The sequence below is a fragment of the Phallusia mammillata genome, chromosome 2, assembly GCF_965637545.1.
Source record: "Phallusia mammillata chromosome 2, kaPhaMamm4.hap1.1, whole genome shotgun sequence".
Lineage (NCBI taxonomy): Eukaryota > Metazoa > Chordata > Ascidiacea > Phlebobranchia > Ascidiidae > Phallusia > Phallusia mammillata.
This window is the reverse complement of record NC_137253.1, coordinates 14,124,677-14,146,125: the sequence shown is the minus strand read 5'-3', so window position 1 is coordinate 14,146,125 and position 21,449 is coordinate 14,124,677. Positions and strand designations below refer to the sequence as shown.

Here is a 21,449-nt window from a genome sequence, read left to right as displayed (position 1 = left end):
AATTATAATCAGCCATTTTTGTAGCTTCTAATCAACAGGGCAAAATCAATACTTTGCCCTTAAAAAGGCAAGCAATACTCAAAATAGCTAAACCCTGTGTTTTAGGTTATATGACTAAAAATACACAAACATGCTAATCGGCCAACGTTCAAACGCGAAGAGAGAGTGTGAAGTAAAAAGTAATATTATTCTTTTTTTTAATGGTGATAAAAAACAACCGGCATTCGGCAAAATGTTCTCGAAACGCGAGCTCTGACCCTCTACAAAACGAAGATCGGGGCGTATAGTGACCTTGTCATCTTGAGTTGGGTTAAGTTTATTTTGCTCGGTGAGACAAAACGCAGGCACACAGTTGCACTACAGTCCTTATAAATCTGTCTCTCCATTTATGGCGAACCAATTGGCAAACAAAATATCAGTTCGAGTTGGCAGCATCAAGCTAATGTTGATTTAGCAGCTGGCCACCTTTTACAAAGTGGAATTACATGTTACGTAAATATTGCATCACCAAACAAAAAGCAATAAACCGTGATAATACACTAAAAAAGCAGACAAATGCCCCTAGGTTACCCGTGTGGGAAATGCTTCTTGTAAGGTTAAAGTTTTCAATAAAAGTTCGGCAACTATGAAATTAGAAAATAATAACCAGGACACTCAAACATAATATAAATATTCTATCAACTGCCATAATCGTTTCATATACCAGCCAACTAAAACCATTAAATATTTGATATGGGAACAAAATGTCAAGAAACAAAACTAATCAATTGAACAACAACTTGTAAATGTGAACTTCGCCTGAATGACATTGTGAATTCCTTATTCAAATAGATGAATTTCATTTTTTTTACAGAGCTGTTTGATCCAACGCTTGTTTTTCGGGAACAAATCCGCCATTAATGTGCAATTCAGGTTTTTTAATTCTGTTTCCGTTAATAACGATTTCAGGTTTGCTTTTTGCTATGTCAGTTTTTACGACAGGTTTTTCTTCCGGTTGAGAATAGCCGTTGCTCGTCTGTTTTACGGGTTTCGGCTTTGCGCCAGGAAAAGCCAGTTTCACTAGACCCATCATCGGCCATTCTATGCAGATTGACAACACGAAACCACTTCCAAACGCAAGGAACAGGGTACCTTAAATGTATGCAATTGGTTATATGCAACTTATATTAACATAAAGGATCGGTACAACAGTGCATGCACTGAATCTTATATAATGTAATAATGAATCTTATTATCTCTTAATAATCTTATAATGTAATACCCAACATAGTGTCCCAAAACAGTTGCAGACATTGACAAAATTTAGGCATGTAAAACACATTTGCGACATCCGCTATTGTTCAAAGATTTTGGATTCATATTTGATTTGTTGCACTTTTGTATTTTTAAATCAAGGAAAGAAATAGACAATGAATAAACTACAAATAAACGCTTACCAAAGAAGTAATAGACGACATTAACGTTAGAGATATGAAAAGGTTTTTCTTGGATTGTCATATACCACGTCAGTATCAGAAAATGAGTCAGATAAGCTGAGTATGTAAGACGACTAAGTGGTTTGAACACCGACCAGTCAAGGAATGTTGCAATTGGTCCTGAATAAACAGTACGTTGTGGTTAAAAAGATGGACGATATACTAAAGTATAAGCAGTTTTTGTAACAGCTTTAGCTCAATACCAAATTCGTTTTTTAAGATGAAATGAGATGCTGGTCAATTACTCAAATTATTTCAAAACTTAAACTATGCTTACCACCATATCCACTTATGCATGCTACAGTCAGCCATACTAAACACAGCGCCCACACAGGTCGTGCAAAAGTTTCAAAGAAGGTTGAGAGATTGGGACTCAAAGTTTCAAAATCACGGACTTGGGGAAACAAACTGTATACGATAGCACAGGCAACTGCCCCAGCTGAAATCCAACCAATCAACGCGACTGCCTGTAGACATGTAATGCAAGATTGCAACTTGGGTCGTAAAATAGTAACCTACTAAACACTGTGGGTTATTTAACGAACTGACAGAACTGATCGATTGCGTGGTTTCCTGTCTGAACGTTACGATGCATTTATATTCGTATATTTTGTAAACATAGATTTAAACCAATTCCCAACCCTTGTTTTGATTTACAGGCAGCATACAGAAATTGCTTCTTGTCCATACCCAATGCATTTTGATTTTCCCTTTTCTCTCATAGATAAGAAGACCTGTCGCCATTCCAATCATGTAGACACAAATGCGACACCATGGTGTGGAGTAGGTATCCAGCTGAAACTTATCAGAGTAGGATAACTCCATTGGAACACTTGTGTTGATAAAGAAACGATAGAAACTGTAGGAGATAAACATGCTAATGATTTTTACGCTACCTGACCTAACGCTTCCTGGCATTGTCCAAAGTAAAGTAATATTGGATTTAAGTACCTACCTTTTGAGAAACTACGCTTGCGTTAAAATGCAGGAATTAAGTTGTAAAAATTATTACATCGGGTCTAGTTTTTTTTCTGAATTAAGCATTCCAGCAACTTCCAATTGGACTACATACAGTTATCATGGACATCCTTGTTGCTAATTAAATTTAATCGGAAATTCAAACATGTATTTCAGCAGACCCGAGTTCTATGTATCTGGTTTTAGGATAACTTGCCAAGTTGTACAAGGTGGCTACTAAACTTACACAGAAGACTGGAGGGAAAACACAATCGGGATCGGCTGAAGTTCGCCAAAGTAAGTGAGAAGTCCTGTTGTTAACATTGATCCGATACAGACGAATCCAATCATCAAACTGCCTGCTATCTTTGACCTGCAATATCATTCGTTGCAAAACATGCCGTTAGTTTTGGCGCAAGTCTGCACAAAATCGTTCAAAGTATGTGGTTTCGTTTGACTTTCCAACCATCAAGACAACAAATAGAACATTTCAAGGGAAGGCAAAAACGTTTTATGTTTGTATTCGTGGGTATCGTCAAAAGACTGATTACCTGTAGAAGGCGAAGAGAAAGATCGGCGAAAGAATGTAGAACTGCATGTCGTTTGCCAGGTACCATCCGATGCCATAACACTGTAAAACGACTTAATGTAACAAAATGTAAATCAAAGTCTAACTAAGTGTAACCCAAGAGCTGTTTCTCAATATTTTCAACATACGTATACAAACCACGATCTTTAGTATTTACATTCAAGTAAGGGATATAATCAATGACATACATTTGCGATATCACGAGTTGTAATCGTTATTTTTGCTGAGCGTTGCAAAGTACGAAAGAATGTATTACTGACGTATACAGTACTTACATAGTTTATTGCTGGGTAAAAGTTGTTGATGTAAAGTAGATTTGTCCACCAAACGTTGATACATTGATCACGAACTCTGTCAGCCACTTCTGTCCAGTATGGACCGGAACCACAATAACGATACAAACCGACAGAAAATAGAATGGCAAAAGCATAAGCAGGAGTCAATCTGATACAAAAAATAGCTTTAGTTCTGAACTAGTAAATAGCCAAACGAAGTATGGCTTTTACCTTAGATAACGTTGTAAGTACATTAGCGGTACATTGATTTTTCCCTTCGTCTTATTCAGATGTTTTATTCCGAGGTATGCAACCAGTAGGCCACTGAGGAAAAAGAAGGTGTCAACAGAGTAATGTCCACTAATGATTGACATCATTGCAGCATTGCTTTTGATAAGTCTTCCAACTTCCGATGTGTTGTCTGAAAACATAGGCGCCTTTTAACGTTGTTGATATTAAACATAACCTAGTTTGTTCAGGCATTTATCCAATCATAAACGAATCGAACGAACATACTCAACCCGTTTGTTTGAGTATTTACCAAACCCCAAGAACAAATACATTAAATTTCTGGTTTCGACTATTAAACCCAACCTAAAACTAAGTAGCGATGTAAAGCGGAAACTGTTGTATTTTAAGTTATCGATGCAGATATTGCCGCCATACTTATATACAGTATGTGCAAAACAATAGTAGAGGATGCACTTACCAAGAACCATGATAGATAAAGTGTATGAGTGTCCCAGTACTACCCAGGTCATGCTGAAGACACGGATTCCATCCAACGATGGGATTGTTCCTGGACGCTTGGTCATGTCGAGAATTTTTTCGCCATTTGAAACAACCGAGAAGCATAACATGATTTGCACTGAAACAAGAACCACCATCAAACCAGTTGAGCAAACTGTTATCGTTTTCAAAGTGTAGGCAAAATCAAGTGAGTTAAAGCCAATGATCCAATGATCAATGGTGTTCACAACTTACCTCCAATTGCTGTTGGCTTTTCTTCTGCCACGTCGGAAACTGACTTCTTTTTCGCTCTCAGAACAACATCAATGGCGGTGCCCATCGCGACCAAGTAGAGAAAAAACGCTGCAAAAGCACTAAAACGAAAGAAAATCATAACTTTATTTACGTACACCTTTGATTTGAAAATAATTATGTTTGGTAGGCGACTGTGGTGTTTTGCCTCAACATTTACATGGTTCTAGAATCTAGAAAAATAAGTAGCCAGGAAGGTGGAAATTGCTTTTGCCCTTCAAAATCTATGTGCTTTTAAATACTCCACTGATATTGTGAACGTTTCACGACAAAGTACTGATTGGTTATTACAACTTGGCAAAAAAGAGTTTGGACCGCTAAATATACTCGTACAATGTCACTAGCAAGCACGTACATTGACTTACATGCCAGTTATGGAAGCTGCCGTAAGCGGCTCCCGTTTAGTTGGTGGACACATTACGTGCTGAAGAAAAGGAGATTCGTTGTAAAACTGCTCAAGAATTATTTGGATTGATTCCTCCGAGCAAATGTCAGGAAAACAGGAGGCTAAAGTGATGTCAATCGGATAACCTTGTGGCATCGGCTGAAAGCGTGCAATATGAGCCTTATTCACTTTTTTAATTGAATCTTAAGTATACCTCGTATCTGAAGCCGAAATAGCTGATGCACCATCTACCCTGGATTGTTTGGTTTATAGCTGTTCGACATTCTTTGAAATGTCCCGTCCATCGCACATTGCCCTCCAAGATTCCACTTTCAGGAACCGCCCAAGAATCAAACACTAAAACATTTTAAATAACGACATAAGTTTGTGAACACTTAGTTGAAAAGTAAGTGGGGCAATTAAAGAAGGTTTACAAAATAACAACATGCTGTCGACAAACATCTGTTTTGAAAGCATCAAAGAGATTTGCCAAAACGTATAAACAAAAAAAAGGTTTCTTCTTTTCCAAAACATGTGTGTAACATGTAAATTGTGGAATTTAAAAATTATATCAATAACGACAAGTTAATATATTTTGGATTATGGGGCTGCCGCAGATATTAAAGATGTAAAAGTCGTGTTGTAATTCTGCAACACGTGATAAGTTCCACAAAATAGAAACTTACTTTTTAAGGCATAAAGTTGAAGATTCTGTGCATCTTCAGTGACAAGATCAATTGCTTGCATGCATTGATTGAGGTTTTCGGTCGCTCTTTCATATTTTCTGATCGCTTTGGATTGAACCGCGATCGTGGCTCTGTGTGGATTTGCAGAAAATAACTTTAAGCTCAGTATTGTTTTCGAATTTTGTTTCATATCACGGTGCAGTAAATTGGTTTAGGTCAGTACTTTCTTCTGTTACACCACAAAACCTAATAGCAATATGTTTGCTTCTACTGTATGCTTGCCTACCGTTTTAGCGCTTCGAGGAATTGATCAAAATCCCTTCCTGGTGATTCCGTCTCCTTTAAAAAACTTCTCACTTTCAGCAAACGATCTTTAGACAAATCTTCGTAGTTTAACTCTGAATTTGTTTTATACAGGATGTTTTCCAAAATGATTTCCCTCTCTGTTTTTGGTGCTGACATTCTACCGTGCATAATCTTTTTCTCACCAGAACATATTGCAACAAAACACATGAACAGCGACAAGATTAAAGATGATCTCCTCATGATCTTTGCAATTACCACTATTATAACTGTATGAATGTATTTTACTTTGCACTAGAACTCGTCGTAACCTGAATAAATCAAATATACACTGTGTTTGGTTTTCAGGAGAATATTAAACAGCATCTTTTTCGGGTATTTCCCTCACGGTACAAGAAGTATTTTAATTGTTATATTTCTAATTTAATCCTTACTTTAAAATCTTTTAAATCTACAAGTCACTTCACTTTAATAGAGCAAAATTTATTTATACGACTGCAGGGATTTATAAAAAGGTTAACAAAAGTTTGCTTTTGCAACTTTGTTTGAAAAAAAATTTAAACAATTAGACGTTAAATTCACTCTACAACCCCTATTGTTAAACATACAATGCTAAACTTTATTACAAACCCCAATTCGATTTCGTCACCCAAGTTGCGCTGAACTAAGTGATCGTATGTCGACCACTCGTACTCTGCTCCGCTGATCTCATGATTAACAACAAATATTAGTTTAAAGGTTGTTGTTTGGTTGCTTCGTAAACTCATTAGGTGCGGTTTTAATTTGTGACGTTACTGCAGTAAAGGCGTCAGGTGACCTAATCCTTATCATCTGCTATTATCGCAAAAGTACAGCAGTGTAACAACATTGTCACGTATTTGGGCGGGCATTGCTGACAAACGTATTTTTGCATTCCCCTAAACCTTGTTGTGTTCACAAGAAATGATGCTTTTTGATTTTTGTACACAAACATATGTTTAAAGACAAATATTAAGGTTCAATAGATTCTTTTCATGTTTAGACTTTAGGACGATATTCCTCACTAGTAAATAAACTGTCTACCGAATGTTCAATGGTCAAAATGTCGATTAATTACATATGCTTGCTTAATTTAGATCAACCGTCACAAAACAAATTAAAGGTGACACAATATCTTGTTGACTTGTTAAATACTTGTTTCACAATCCAGAGCAACATTCCCTTCAATTGTTTGCGTTAGGAACAAGTAGGGTAAAGGTAAGCTTTCGTTTATAATTTGACACAAAAATGTTTGCAGAATACAAACTAACGAAAACCGTTTCTCCTTAAACATGGAACAAAGTTCATTAATTGTCACTTGACGACGAAAGTTTAGTCAGTTGCGTAACAGATTGCGCAGTTGGTTGAGCAGTGTGGGGAATTGTGCGCTTATAGTTTGCTCGCATACAATTATGGAAATGCGACGTCATCAATTAATATTTGTGCATATTTGAACGAGACCTTGTTGGTACAAAAATATTTTAGTGCATAACAATGTTTAATGTTTTTTTAAACTTGGCAGCTGGTCTAGTTTGGTTGTGGTGATAATGGATTGGAAATTTTTGCTTTGGCTTGTTTTTTTCTTGGCTACGGGACAAGGGTTCGAGACAATCAACGGGTTTGATGTTCCGCCAGCTCACTTGAAACTTTTCAGAGATGTGGAAACATTGAATCAAAACCAAGAGGAATTGATCAAGTTGCAAAGAGAGAACATGAATCTGTTCTACGAAACCGTCGCAAATATTCCAACACCTTTGAGGACAGGACTCAACGAGTTTCTAGTCTTATTTCAAAAGTTAGTTTTTTCTAAAACTTTAAACCTTTGTTGAACTAAGAAAACGTCTAGCCCTAAAAACACAAAAAAAGTCTAATTTGGTTGGATTTTAAAAGCTTTGTAAACCTCCTGAAGGTATTTATTTCTTGTGTACACTTTCTGACGCGCTGCCGTCATATCAACTGTGCAAGGGCAAATTAATAAGAGACGTTTATTTATAACACTGTGGTTAAAAAACCGTTATCGGCTCAAACTTTGAAATGAAAGACACATTAATCTTGCATCGCGACGACCGTAAATTCCAAATGCTATAGTTTTACGTGTATTTTATTATTTACAAATATCACCATGTAGTGTTTGTCACAACAGGGCACTTTTTAAAGCAAATGAGGAAAATAACACAAGTACACTTGAGGAACTTACCAACTTACAGGATTGTACGGTGGCACTTGAATCAGTGATAAATGACACTTTCCGACACCAACTGTATGCCTTAAAAAGTATGTAAAAGTTTCTAGTTTTTGGCAATATCTAAAAGTGAAACAATTGAAATTGTTACGCGAAATTTTGAAAAAAAATTACGCATTTGGGCGGGTATTGGTGACAGACGTATTTTTACATTTCCTTTTACTAGAGATCGCCAACTTGTACCACTCTAAGAGCCATTTCGACTATTTTTATATTTTAACTTATAAAAAACACTGGGAGCAAAAGCCGTTTTGAAATTTGAAATCAATATGCCACTGCAAAAACGTTTTTGTCTCACGAGTTTCGACTTTTTGTTGTTCGTTAGTTTCTTTTATCTTTCGCACACTCGAAAAAATCAGTCTTGTCAGCAGTAAAAGCAAATGAAATTCCCCCAAGTAGCACTGAATGTTCTGTTTTCTTCAGACAGGTATTTTTATTTATTTGTTTAAACGTATTGTTAGCCAAATTTTAAGTATTAAAAGTGGGTTAAAGCTGCACTTTACATCACCAATTTTGGACAAAATTACAACGAACCAGATTTTAATCACTAAGTGTAAACGGCCTGTTTGATATGTTGTGCAAATTTGGACATTGATCACGTAAAATCTACGTCGAATAAATGGAATGTACCTTATCGATATCGTCCGTATGTAGAAAAAGTGCGACATACGTACACGTACAATGAACCCGTTTCTACCTCCCTGCAGCCAATGTTAAAATAAACGAGCATCAGTCGTGTTATACTGCAAAAAAACTTTTGTGGTTCATGTACAAGTTTCTTGCTTTCTTCTTCTTTTTTCCAGCAAACTGTGTCATTTTAGGTTGAGAACGCTGTTTTTAACGAATACGCTTTCTTATTGCTGATGACGATATTTTAACACTTTTGCAGTGTTCGATTCCTGGGGAACCCCCGAAAATGGGATACTTGAGGCAAATGTAAGATGGCCTGGTCATTACTACGAATGTTGGTCGGCGGTGGGTGAAGCTGCAAGTGGAAAATGGTGCAACTCGTATTTGGGATTTCGTTACGTGGTAAGAGAGAGAGCTCTCATCTTATTCTAGATAAGTTTACACAAACCATATAAATCTAAATGTGACCCAACTTACCTAACTTTACCAATGTCCGTTGTGCTTTGTAATAAGCCGTATCCAGGAGCCTATCCAATAGATATTACCTTGGGATCTTGTTTTCCACTGATTTGTTCCGAAACCTCGGTGCAATCGATTCTTAACCAACTTTATCCTTCTTCCCTACTCCTTGAAGTCACATGTCCAGTTCCACATTACAATCTTTCAACAACCGATATAATTGGAATGTAAGTAAATTATTCCCAAATACAGTTAAATAAAAAAATACGACTTGTTATTTTATAAGCTTGTGCTGGTGATAAATTATTATTATGTTTTGGAGTCACAAGCCTGTAAAACTAGGCAAGAAATAAAACAATACCAACGCTTTATCATATCAAAATGATTTTTGTTAATTACAGAATGATAAAAAGACTTTTAAGACATTTTTTTGAGTAGCATAGCCGCCAGCAGTAAAAAATGTATGCTAGTATATTTTGGAGACATTGTTCTTTTTTGCACATTCAGCCAACACCAATAAAAGGACAAAACTGGATAAAATAGCATTTCATTTGCAGAGCAATTAGCTCTGTTTTAGTATTATTGGTCGGCGTCGCTACTGTTGTTGATGGTGTGGAAAGGATTTCGGTTAAGGAGGTTGTCAACAAACAACATGATGAAAATCGTTCGACAGGAGGTCGGTACAACACGAAAAGCGCTTTTTCACTTCTTAAGCATTTAAGCAACTGTTTTCCAGTCATGAAATTTAAGGTAACTGACCAACCCTGCGGTGAAAAAATAATGGAGCTACGAACTTTTCAGGAAAAGTCTTGCATTGTTTTTCAATTATTTCAAACGGACAACAAATCTTGGATATGACAAAGAGGCCTGGAAGTATTCCTGTGCTTGATGGAATCCGTTTCATTAGCACCACTTGGATTATTCTAGCTCACACATTCAACTACGTGGTACTAGGATTGGGTAAACATATTTGTTTTTAAATACTAAAATAGATAGATATCAATTTAAATAAACTTACATTTTTCAGAATATTATTCCTCTATTCTGTCTACCTTTTTAAACAATTTTCGGCCATGTACTTCAATTAACTGCCTTGTTGTGCACTAGTAACCTTCTTACTTTAGATAACGCATCGCATGCTGAAAGAACCGTCAAAGCCAACGCTTCGATCATGGCTATTTCCAACGGTTTCTTCGCTGTGGACACCTTCTTTCTACTGAGCGGTCTTTTGGTTACTTACCTAGGTCTAAAACAAATGAAAAGGGCTAAGGGAAACCTCAATGTTCCTCTTATGTATTTGCAGCGGTATCTCAGGTAAACCTGTAAGATAAATTAATATGCAAATGTATGTCGTTAGGGCAACCAACTTAAATTGACCATAACCTTATTTTGTCAACAAAGTGCGAGTACTTCAGTAAAACTGTGTTTTAAAAGTTCACTCTGATAACCCATCGACACTTGCCGTGTACATACAACAATCAGTACAGATGTTAAATACACGTGAACTGTGTTAATAGAGTGTAGTGCGAGACGAAAAACGAGTTTTCTAGGTTTTATGATAGAAAACATAACCAGGCAGTCTACTAACATACTACATCATGCAGACTACTAACATACTAAACATTACTGAACTATTGTGTACATTTGCAGATTGACACCAACTTATGCTTATCTCATACTTTTCTCGATCGGTTTGTACAAATACGTCGGTGCTGGTCCTTTCTGGCAACAGAATGCTCATTCCTTCCACGACATGTGCATCAAGGATTGGTTCACAAATTTGCTATATATCAACAACTTTTACCCAGTGCTTGGAATGGTACAAAACACACAGATTTTAAAATGGCAATCTTTAGAGTAATATTAGATATTTTTTCACAATGTTAAAGCTTGTAAAACTCCAACGTTGAGTCAAGCCTTACTATAATTAACTTAATATAACTGTATAGATGTATCTATTTTTTAACTGTATAGGTTTATGTTGTTGAGCCAAAATAATTAACGGAAAGAATGATTGTTGCGCAGTAATATTTTGGATCAAAGTTTATTTTATGTAACTAACAAATCCAGTTTTTTTGCAGTGTTTTAGTTGGGGTTGGTATCTCGCAAACGACATGCAGTTTTATCTTTTGTCGCCTATTTTCATCTTTGCGCTGTACAAGTAAGGGTTTTTACGACAATAAAGTACTCTTTCCCGTTAAAAAATACTACTATGCTTCAATTTACTCTTTTTTTGTTTAGAAAGAAAATGTTGGGAATTGCACTCGTGATGGGCGTTTGTGTTTGCAGCATGTTGACTACAGCCCTTTTGACCTACTTCAACAACTTGTCTGCCATTACATTGAGCATTTCCCTTCAAATGACACCGTAGGTCATATACTTGACCCTTTCAAGCAATGGATGAATGTATATTTATTACTGGTATCGGCCCTTTAAGTAGCGGAATACTAAAAGTTTTTCCGACTTTAAACTCGGCCACAGTGTCGTAATTTTTCTTGACGACATTATGTTAGGCTATTTTTGAAAGAAATTGCCTTTTCATCAGAATTTTATGCCGATGCTGTAGGCTTGGTGAGCTGGATGAATGCAGCTGGATTCCCTGTGTAATTTTTTTCCGAGTGCTGAAGTCCACTATACACTGCGTTCTTAAAATTGATCTAAAATACCACAATTGCATACAGTTTTGTTTCTCAGTTATATCCGGTTTCTTATTGATTATAACACGAGTGGAGATTACACGTACCACGACAAGTTCAATTATGATACTTACACTATGCCTTGGTGCCGTATATCAGTGTACATGATTGGAATGATGACAGGATTTGTACTGTATGATTGCAAGCTTAAAATCAGAATTCATAAGGTTATACGCTCAGCTTCGTACAGCACTTAATCAATTATATAAAGCACTTCAAATTGACTTTACATTTTAGGCGGTTGTGGTATTGGGCTGGCTTCTTGCGGCAGCTGCAGCGTGTGCTATATTATACGGACCATTCGACTCCTTTCAAGACACAACGTTTTTTAGCAGGGAGCTTTCGACCTTTTACGAAACTTTCGCCCGGCCGACGTGGGGTCTATGTATTGCGTGGGTTGTAATTGCCTGCACCGCTGGATATGGTGGTAAATTCGACAATTAGCTTTGTTCTCTTTTTACATTTATATAAAGCGTGTTAAGAAATCTACCAAGCCAAAACATAGACTTCATTTTTTTCTGTTGTCTTATAACAAGTGACCGACTTTTCACTGGTCTAGGTCCGATAACATCATTTCTTGATTGGTCGGTATTTACACCTCTGAGTCGCTTGACATACAGTGCCTACCTCGTCCATCTGCTTGTTGTATTTTGGTACATCGGATCACAAGAGGGACCACTTCACTATCTCACGATCAATGTGGCTTACATATACATTGGTGAGAATAACGGCTTCTTACTCTTATTTTATTGTGTAAGATTTTTGCACTGTTTTCATAACTGAAGACATAGATTCTATGTTTGTACCTGTTTGTTTCGCGTAGACTAAGCTTATTGTATTACCAACATTAACAACTACTGCCACATTTTTTGTATTTAGGCTCACTCGTCATTACCTTCGGTTGTGCGTTTATGTTGGCTCTTTTCATCGAGTGGCCAATGATGAGTTTAATGAGGCTTTTATTTGGCCGGGCAAAACCCAAACCACCCGCAGTGATCCCGGCTCACTTGCAGATGGTGCAGGAGGAGAACAAACACGATAACTTACAATCGAATGGCACAGAAAAACCACCACATTACAGCAACATACAGGATGCTATTACAATTGCTGAGAACAGAAATGGCGGGACCATACCCACGACATACGTGAATGACTCGTATGTGGAGAATCACACTGAGTCTACGACAGAATTATAAACATAAGTCTAGTTTTAATGTATTGTGAACAGAATAACTTAGTTTTTTTTTCAAATTAATCGCTTCGGTCTGGTATAGAGTACAATTGTTTTTTTGCTTTTATCCACACAAAGCAATCTTACGAAACTAAACTAAATTCATCCTGTATGTTGTTTTGGTACAATTTTGCAAGTAATGGATTAACTTTTGGTTGTTAACCACAGATTGTGTTTTGATTTGATTTGCTTAGTTTCATAAATATATTTAGAGTGGATCGCGAGTGTTTGTGAGAATAGCAAAGGGACGATTATGACAGAAAATTAAAAAAGTTTGGGAACCACTGTACTATAGCTATAACACGATACCCCATGGCAGACCCAAGTTAATTTCAATTTCGATAAGTGACGCAAAGATCTAAATTATAAAGTAGAAAATTTTACATTAGTAACCAAATTTTAAAATTTGTTTTGTTTAATTCGTAATGCCTTACCCCAACCCTAATAGTCCTATCTGTCAGCATTTTTGGAGATATACTGTGGCATATGCTCTTTGCGCCATCCATCGAAACTTAGTGAAATGTGGGTGTGCCGTTAGGTAGGAGATTGTCGGCCTTCCCTTCCAACAGGATACACCAATTGAAATCACGTTTTTGGACACCGTTTGCTGGACTTACGTGGCCATTTTAAGCGGAATGTATGTAGGTTCCATTCGATATTTAATGCACTGCCAGGATAAACATGTAACCAGTTTTTGAAAGTGATTTTTGACTGCAAGGTTTTGACTGCAAGGACAAGCATATTTCGTCAACAAAGGTAAAACAAAAAGATAACTAATTGTGTGTTTTAGAGACTTGCGTGGAGTAAGATTGTTTCAGTGCCGCTACGCCACAAACTGTTTCTGTGCCCAGCTGCAGTCATAAGTCGTAACGTCGGAGAGTAAATGAAAAGAAGAGAGTGGATCAACCACAATAAGAAAACTGACGGTTAAATTTTGCAAGAAGTAGCGACAGTTAACCAAAGCAAGTGGAAATTTAATGGTGTGTCATCGACCAGTCATCAACACAAGCGTTGCGGTCAGGTTAAGCAGTGTCACTTGCATATGCCCTGAGCACGAACCGTACTACTTGTGGTTATTCGATGGCATGCTCGTGTCCGTTTGCGCAGACGGTGGACTTTGTTCTCTGCAACAGGTTAGAAATTGGCCAAAATGCAACGAAGCATGACCAACTTGTTGCCTTTTTTGTTGACCAAGTACTGGCCACACCTGAGGTCCGGTTCTTCGTTGCTTTGTATCCAAAAGGTTGTATGATACTAACGTTCGACGTGAATTGAATGTAAAAAAACAGCTGCTTAAAGTTTGAAACGTTTAACTGGTGATTATTGCAGAAAGCAAGCCAAGTAAATGCGACCAAAATGTAGTAAATGACTCAGCAAGTCTGTCGTTAAATGTTTACCTGACTAGCAAATATTTGACTTGTCAGACTTTCGTGCGCATGGCTTTAGTCGGGTGGAATGCCCAAACAGAAAGATTTGTCTCGATTGTCATAGGTTTAATGCCTTTGTTGAACGTTTTATGGCGTTTGACGCTTTTGGTTTGAACTTCAGATAGAAATGTGCAAAAAGTGCAAAACGTTTGGTTTATGTACAGGTCGAAATGCAACAAACTGGAAAGACTTAAATACCATGAGCATTCAGTTTTAAGGACATTAGGCCAGTAGATCATATATAGGTTCTTCTGAAAAGGTTTTAGAGCTGTATTATTCTACAATGTTGCATTGTTTTTCAGAGAGATACCCAGTTTCGTCAAAATGGTAAAATCTAGAGTTTATTACAAATCTCAGGAGTTTAAAGGACTTCCAAAACTGTCCGACTTCAAAATTGTTGAACAAGAAGTAGACGAAGAACTCCAAGATGACGGTTTGCAATCATTCGTTTTACCTTTTTTATCTTTTGTTTGCTTTGGTTTACTCCAGTAAACAAGTAGCCTTCTTTTGTATTATAACGTTATGTCTTATATGGGTAAAATTAGTTTACAAGACCTAAAGTGATAGATAACATGTTAGGACTGGAATTAAAACAGTCTGAATATGCTTGTAGGTAAACATTTTTGATTTTCGAAACATATCCGACCGATTTTGCTTAGGTCGGCAACTGACGTATTTTTTGTTTTTACAGAAATTATGACCGAGGCTGTTGTGATAAGCGTTGATCCTTTCATCAGGTAAAAAAATGGTTTTGTACCGACTGTAGTTTAAGGTGTTCAAATACGAGTATAACTACTGTGTGTTTCAGGGCGTACAATGTACCGGTAACAGATCCAATCATCGGTTTCCAGACTGCAAAGTAACTTACATACTTTAACTGCTATTAAAAAAATGTGTTTATATACTTGTTTAATTACTTCCAGAGTTTTGAAAAGCAAATGCAAGAAGTATCCGGTCGGCAGTTTGGTTTTGCAAACTGGGGGCTGGCAAACTGTTCGCAAGAGCAAAGGTGATACAATCTGGTATAAAGTGGACGAACTATTGTCAGATAAAGTGCCACTGACTGCTACCGTGGGGGCACTCGGTATGCCAGGGTAAGTAAATACGCACATAGGCAAATGTTAAAATTGCATAAGCAACGATACGCTATATATAGCAGGTTTTATGTCATTACACTGATGATGGTGTCATGTATACTTGTATATGACGTCTAAACGTCGCTTTGTAATGATAAAAACTGTTGGAAGAGCCACATATTTGTTAATAAGCTTGCAGGTTTGGTTAAGTTGAAATCACACCAACTTATAACCAAACATATCCGCAACTAGATGTAAAAGGTTTGGTGTTCGACAAAACGTCGTTGTTTGCAGATTAACAGCGTACACTGGTTTTCTGAATATCTGTAAGCCCAAACCGGGCGAAACTGTAATGATAAATGGATGTGCAGGAGCAGTTGGCAGTATCGTTGGACAAATAGCGAAAATCAAGGTAAAATCCACGAAGAAATTAATGTTTTCCATTAGCTCAAAAGCGAAATAGTGGCGATATCTAATATTGAGCAGTGCGTTAAAAGATCTGCAATAGTTGGAGAACTGTTAAATATTAATTTTGGCCTTGTTTTATTTACATCATGTCGGTGCCCCTAAACTAGGCCTAATACTCAGATGCATATAAACTTGCAAATTTAACGTTTATACTTTGACTGCATTGGATAAAAAAACTGTATTCACGTTAATATTGCTATACAGGGTTGTAAAGTTGTAGGATGTTGCGGTTCCGACAAGAAAATCGAGTTTGCCAAGTCGATCGGCTTCGACGCAGTGTTCAATTACAAAACTGCCAAGTCATGGAAGGATGAGATTGCAAAAGTCGCGCCAGACGGAATCGACTGTTTCTTTGATAATGTAAGTAAATATAACTATGGTTCTCACACTGTAAAGGCACACCCAAAACCAACTGGACTTTGAACTATACAGTTAGGAATGCACGCAATTTTGAATTTTGAAATTTAAATCTCAAATTTAGTCTGCGTCATGTAGCTTATTGGTCGGCAACCGCCGGTCCGCGACGAGTTCGTTACCGTGCCGTATAATTTTTCAGGTTAAATGCTCTAAACATTTTGCCCATATATTCCGGGGAGGATAAACTAATATATGTGTTTTCATTGCTAGATATTTGTAGTTGTTTGAAGACCGGTCCGCGATAAAATTTCAGTTTCAAAACCGGTCCGCAGTAGAAAAAAGGTTGCCGACCCCTGATGTAGCTTATTATGGGTCCCCTTCCCTGAAGGGGACACATATTGATTTTACTCAAATTGTTTTTTGTTTTTTTTTTCGATTTTTTTTCTTTTTTTTTTCTTTCATTTTTCTTCTCCCCAAAGTTTGTCCGACTCGTTTTTCCATCAAATGTTTGATGGATTTGGCTGAAATTTACACAGATGGTAGATATAGTTATGTAGATGTCCATCCCACTTTGTTTTTGTTGATAACCCCAGTATTTACCCCGCTAGCACCCTAAAATGGGTTATTTTCTTCCCAAAGTTTGTCCGACTCGTTTTTCCATCAAGTGTTTGATGGATGTGGCTGAAACTTATACAGATGGTAGATAATGCTATGTAGATGTGCATCCCACTTTGTTTGTCCAAATAACCCTAGTATTTACCCTGCTACCCCCTAAAATGGGTGAGTTTGTAAACAGTGTCAAAATTGGCTGAAATTTGGATAGCTTATAGAGTATGCCATTTATAGATTTGGTGTTCAACCCTGTAGCCCCAACATTTTGCAAAGTTTATTAAACATACTAAGTCCTCAAATGTTATGTTTTGCCCTGTAGCACCATAACTTAACCAACTAATCTCTAAAATGTGTAACCCTTTTCACAATGTTCGAATTGAATGAAAATTGGACAGCTTGTAGAATTTGCTATTCATTTTTTGTTTTACCCCATTATGCCACTACTTACTTCTTCGTTTCTTTGAAAAAGAACGTTAAATAGGACATATATATATACTTCAAACAATACCTGGGGTGAATCTAAATTGATATAGTTTGTACTCTATATAGTATTAATATTTAAGCCCAGTCCCGATCACTGCGTTTTATCTTACAACACTAAACTAGGGTTATAAAAGACAGTGGATGGTATGGGACCCAATATAAAAAAGCATAGGAAATATATTAATGTTTTAAAATAGGTTATAGTGTACGTATATGCAAGGGCAATATGTGCTAAGCTACCCTTCTAGTTAATTTTAAAACAACAGTTTCGCATGCTTTGAGCTTAGTGGCAAAACAGTAGATCTGTAGCTGCTATTGTTTGAAATTTTGGATTCTGAAACAATTATTTGCAAAAATACAGAGTCCATGAATGCATGTAATGGTTAAAGTTTCTACAAATATGTGCCTGTTTATGTATAGCACATGTCTTTGAAGAACAAATATTGTGTGCATATGTACATGTTTTATAATGACTAACTGGCATAATTTGTGTAGGTTGGCGGACAACTGTCTTCCGATATTTTGGGTGCAATGAATATGAATGGACGAATTGCTGTATGTGGATCTATCAGCACCTACAACGATACAGAAGTGTCAAAAGGTCAGTACAAATATAGCACATCGGTAGAAAATTGTGCTTATAGATCCTTGTTTATTTCATCTGTTTTGGCCAGCATTGCGTTTACCATCATACGTGTAAGATCTCATGTCACTGACCCAACCCTATGTACAGACTTGGACAACTAGATTTTTTTCGGTTTTATATTTTTTTTCGGTTTTTCGAGTTAGATTGGAATTATAATTACTATTTACTCAAAATCTATAAATTAAACTAGAACTAGATTAGCCAACCAACCAACTTCATTTTAAAATTGAACTCAGAGATTTCCACGTTTTACACTGAGGTAGTACTTAGCCTAACAGCTGTTCGTCACTGTACCAAATATATTTGAAAAGCATTTATAAATGATGTGGTTTGTCCTTGCTGGGATAGTTTTGTACGCTTTGGACGCGAAACGCATACTGGCATCACATGACGTTGTTGGACAAACTAGCGTTTTTGGCAAAACTGTAAATTAGATTAGAATTAGAATCAGAGCTTACTCGATATTTCTATACCAGATCAGAATTAGAATTACTGTCATTTTGCTCTAACTTGCCGAATTAGTTAACTAGAAGTATCTAGTTGTCCAACTCTGCCTTTTTATTGCTTAGCTTATACAGCTACAGTTTCTGTATTATCTGCATCCAAAGACAGGATGTTTTTAAGCGTATGCCCGTGTTACTTACCTCCTATAAAGTAAATGGTTTGTAAATGTACTATTGCACTTAAACTAAAAAAACAAACATATTTTGCTCGCAGCTAGCGTGATCCAAGGCGCTATGGTGTTCAAGCGACTAACAATGCAGGGATTTATAGTCAATCAGTTCAGGGATGACTTTCCAGCCGGTCTAAAAGATATGGCGCAATGGATCCAAGAGGTATAATACAAATAAGTCCAGAACATGTGCGTTTCGTATCAGTAGACACATCAATTAAGTTCTTTGTTCAAGTCTCAAGCGCTAATTTTAATTTAAGTATTTTCTGAACCAACGACGAGATTTAATGATAAAAGATGTTTGTAACACAAAATTGTAATTTGAACATCCGTTTTATTTGAACTAGAATTCTGTGCTTAAATAAACCCCGTTTATTTCCAGGGAAAGCTCAAAATCCAAGAAACCGTCACAGAAGGTTTTGAAAATGTTCCAAAGGCATTTATTGGAATGCTGACAGGAGAAAACATTGGCAAAGCGGTCGTCAAGTTGTAAAACAACTGGCCGATTTGTGATTTTAAACAGCCCTAATTGGTACAAAAATCTTGTTTTATTATTTACTGAATAATTCAGTTTGCTTATATAACATCAAACTGAGTCTTTGTTCAGTTGCATGACTTTAGCAACCCAGTCAAAACTTGTCGCATTACTGAACTATATTTGAACTTCAACTATCTTGATGCAATAAACTTGCTCTAATGAGTTTTCAGATCTACTAGTCATCAACTGAAGAAAAAAATCGACAAAAAAACCTGCGGCTAGATCAATCGGTAGAGCTAATATAACTCACATAGACCAAACTTTACTACATAAAACTTGACACACATAGGGCTAGGGACTATGGAGACAAGGGTGAATAATAGGTACTCGTAGTCTGTTTTACCATACCGTAGGCTACATACGTGGGTAAATTTAGGTGTACCGTAGGTTATGCACCATAGTAAAGATCGTCGACTGTATCTCAAAGGATCAGTTGATTAAAGCTGTACCTTGTAGTAATATAACGTCGGTAGGTATTTGCACGGCAATGGTCCTTAGTTAACAAACTTTGAATACATTTTTGCTTCGACATGAGCTCAAAATAGTTCATATCACTGAAGTATCAAGCGTACCAGTTTCTGTGCTCGCGGACGAGACGTGTTCCTTCTGTTCAATCAAAGTCATTAGTTTCGATAAACATGCATTTCGAACATCAGCTTGTTTATTGTCTTATTCCAATAGAATATTATAATAAACAATACAAGCCGTCAGAATATATTGATAACTTTTACATATTTACATTAGCCGACAATTACATCACGGTAAATCAAGCAATTACTAGACGGCTGCTACTGGGCTAAAACTGATGGGACAAATTACAGCAGCAACAGTGTTACATTTACATCCTAATTACCCGCGACAGAAACAATTCAAAATTGTCAACATATTTTGGTTATTAAATTATATCAAAATGTTGCACCATTTGACTTCCTTGACATTTGACGAGCTAATTTGGTTAACAACTTTATTGACGATATTATTTGGATATCTTTTGGCGAGAGAAACACAAATTGTGTGAAATCGCATCTTTTAAAATCTTTCGGCTCAAGAAATCTGGCACTAACCTTCCGATGTTTAAACACCACCTGCGTAGGTGAAAAACTAGAGTTCTTAGATGTTTCTCATGTTGCTTGTAGCGAAAGTCCAGGCTTCTTTACTACAGATCATCAAAAGCCAACCGCTACAAACCGGCTTGATCTAAACGGTTTATCGCACCACCCGCCACATATTTTCAAATCAATTGTGGTTTCTGAAGCTACTCGAATGAGGAGATTAAACGAACGTGCATCAGACTACACCAGTAGCCTTGTAAGATTACGCCAAAAGTGCCGAAAATCAGATTTTTCTGACACGATGACAACCGACGTCATCAACCTCGCTGCGAAATGGGATCAACGTGTTCCAAGACAGACTCCCTCTATATAGACCGCACAAACGGTGGTTTGGGCAACAGGTTTTCCCAACCTGGTTAAAGCAAATCAGGGTCTAAAGCCTAATGCCAAAGTAGTTTACAAACGGCCCTTAACTCTTGGTGGCATGTTGACCACCCACCGGAAAATCGCCCTGGCGCTAACTACCACAGAAAATGGAACATCAAAACCGTGCGGAGCTTGCGCTTTATGTGGTTGCTTCAAAAATCATAAATCGATGGTGTTTCCCACTACCACGTTTAAGACAAACAAACGAGTTTTCAAACTTCGGCAAACCCTAACGTGCAAAAATTATGGAGTTTATGTGGCAACATGCTCAACTTGTCAAGAAAACTATGTTGGACAAACGAAAAACAAGTTTTCAACCAGATGGAACGCGCACAGAGCCATATGGAAAGCATGTGATCTTTCCAGTGCAAAAGAACAGGCGGCAATGCTTCACCATTATCACCAACTTCACCCGACGCTTCTAGACAAAAGACCAGGCATCGAACAATGCTTTCGCGTCACATTTTTAGAACAACCTGCCATGTGCATGTTGGACGTACGTGAAGATAAGTGGTATGGTAAAATCAAAGTCACTATAAACGTCGCAAAAATGATCCTGCCACAGGTTAGATAACAACTCTGCAGGTTGCTTGCGGAAGGCACTTTTCGGTCACGCGTTTGTCTTATCGCCTTTTCCACCACGTCGCTTTTTTGTTCTTCGTGTCGTTATGTTGTATCCGTTTTAACGTTTGATTTAACTGTCG

At 37.1% G+C, this 21,449-nt stretch overlaps 4 protein-coding genes across 4 annotated transcripts; 3 read left to right on the top strand and 1 right to left on the bottom strand.

Moving 5' to 3' along the window:
- Window positions 1-106: 106 nt before the first annotated feature.
- On the bottom strand, window positions 107-5,870 carry LOC145213027 (O-acyltransferase like protein-like). Its single transcript, XM_080081272.1, has 14 exons — window positions 5,695-5,870; window positions 5,409-5,539; window positions 4,937-5,079; window positions 4,703-4,881; window positions 4,281-4,399; window positions 4,006-4,164; window positions 3,528-3,717; window positions 3,297-3,465; window positions 2,984-3,063; window positions 2,680-2,805; window positions 2,166-2,334; window positions 1,753-1,942; window positions 1,437-1,595; window positions 107-1,131 (listed from the first exon to the last, which is right to left on the bottom strand). The coding sequence occupies exons 1-14, from the start codon at window positions 5,868-5,870 to the stop codon at window positions 848-850; spliced, it is 2,274 nt and encodes a 757-aa protein (XP_079937398.1). The 3' UTR covers window positions 107-847.
- A 1,396-nt stretch (window positions 5,871-7,266) lies between these two features.
- LOC145212387 (uncharacterized) lies at window positions 7,267-9,281 on the top strand. Its single transcript, XM_080080492.1, has 3 exons — window positions 7,267-7,524; window positions 7,873-8,003; window positions 8,861-9,281. The coding sequence occupies exons 1-3, from the start codon at window positions 7,277-7,279 to the stop codon at window positions 9,031-9,033; spliced, it is 552 nt and encodes a 183-aa protein (XP_079936618.1). The 5' UTR covers window positions 7,267-7,276; the 3' UTR covers window positions 9,034-9,281.
- Window positions 9,282-9,573: 292 nt separating this feature from the next.
- Window positions 9,574-13,203, top strand: LOC145213026 (O-acyltransferase like protein-like). The gene is made up of 9 exons (XM_080081271.1): window positions 9,574-9,736; window positions 9,862-10,020; window positions 10,185-10,374; window positions 10,711-10,879; window positions 11,142-11,221; window positions 11,302-11,427; window positions 11,755-11,945; window positions 12,262-12,474; window positions 12,636-13,203. Exons 2-9 carry the CDS (start codon window positions 9,915-9,917, stop codon window positions 12,950-12,952), a joined length of 1,392 nt encoding a protein of 463 aa, XP_079937397.1. The 5' UTR covers window positions 9,574-9,736; window positions 9,862-9,914; the 3' UTR covers window positions 12,953-13,203.
- Window positions 13,204-14,697: 1,494 nt separating this feature from the next.
- Window positions 14,698-19,438, top strand: LOC145212385 (prostaglandin reductase 1-like). Its single transcript, XM_080080490.1, has 9 exons — window positions 14,698-14,847; window positions 15,106-15,151; window positions 15,223-15,273; window positions 15,338-15,508; window positions 15,785-15,902; window positions 16,163-16,318; window positions 17,906-18,011; window positions 18,774-18,892; window positions 19,112-19,438. The coding sequence occupies exons 1-9, from the start codon at window positions 14,739-14,741 to the stop codon at window positions 19,220-19,222; spliced, it is 987 nt and encodes a 328-aa protein (XP_079936616.1). The 5' UTR covers window positions 14,698-14,738; the 3' UTR covers window positions 19,223-19,438.
- The last annotated feature ends 2,011 nt before the right edge of the window (window positions 19,439-21,449 follow it).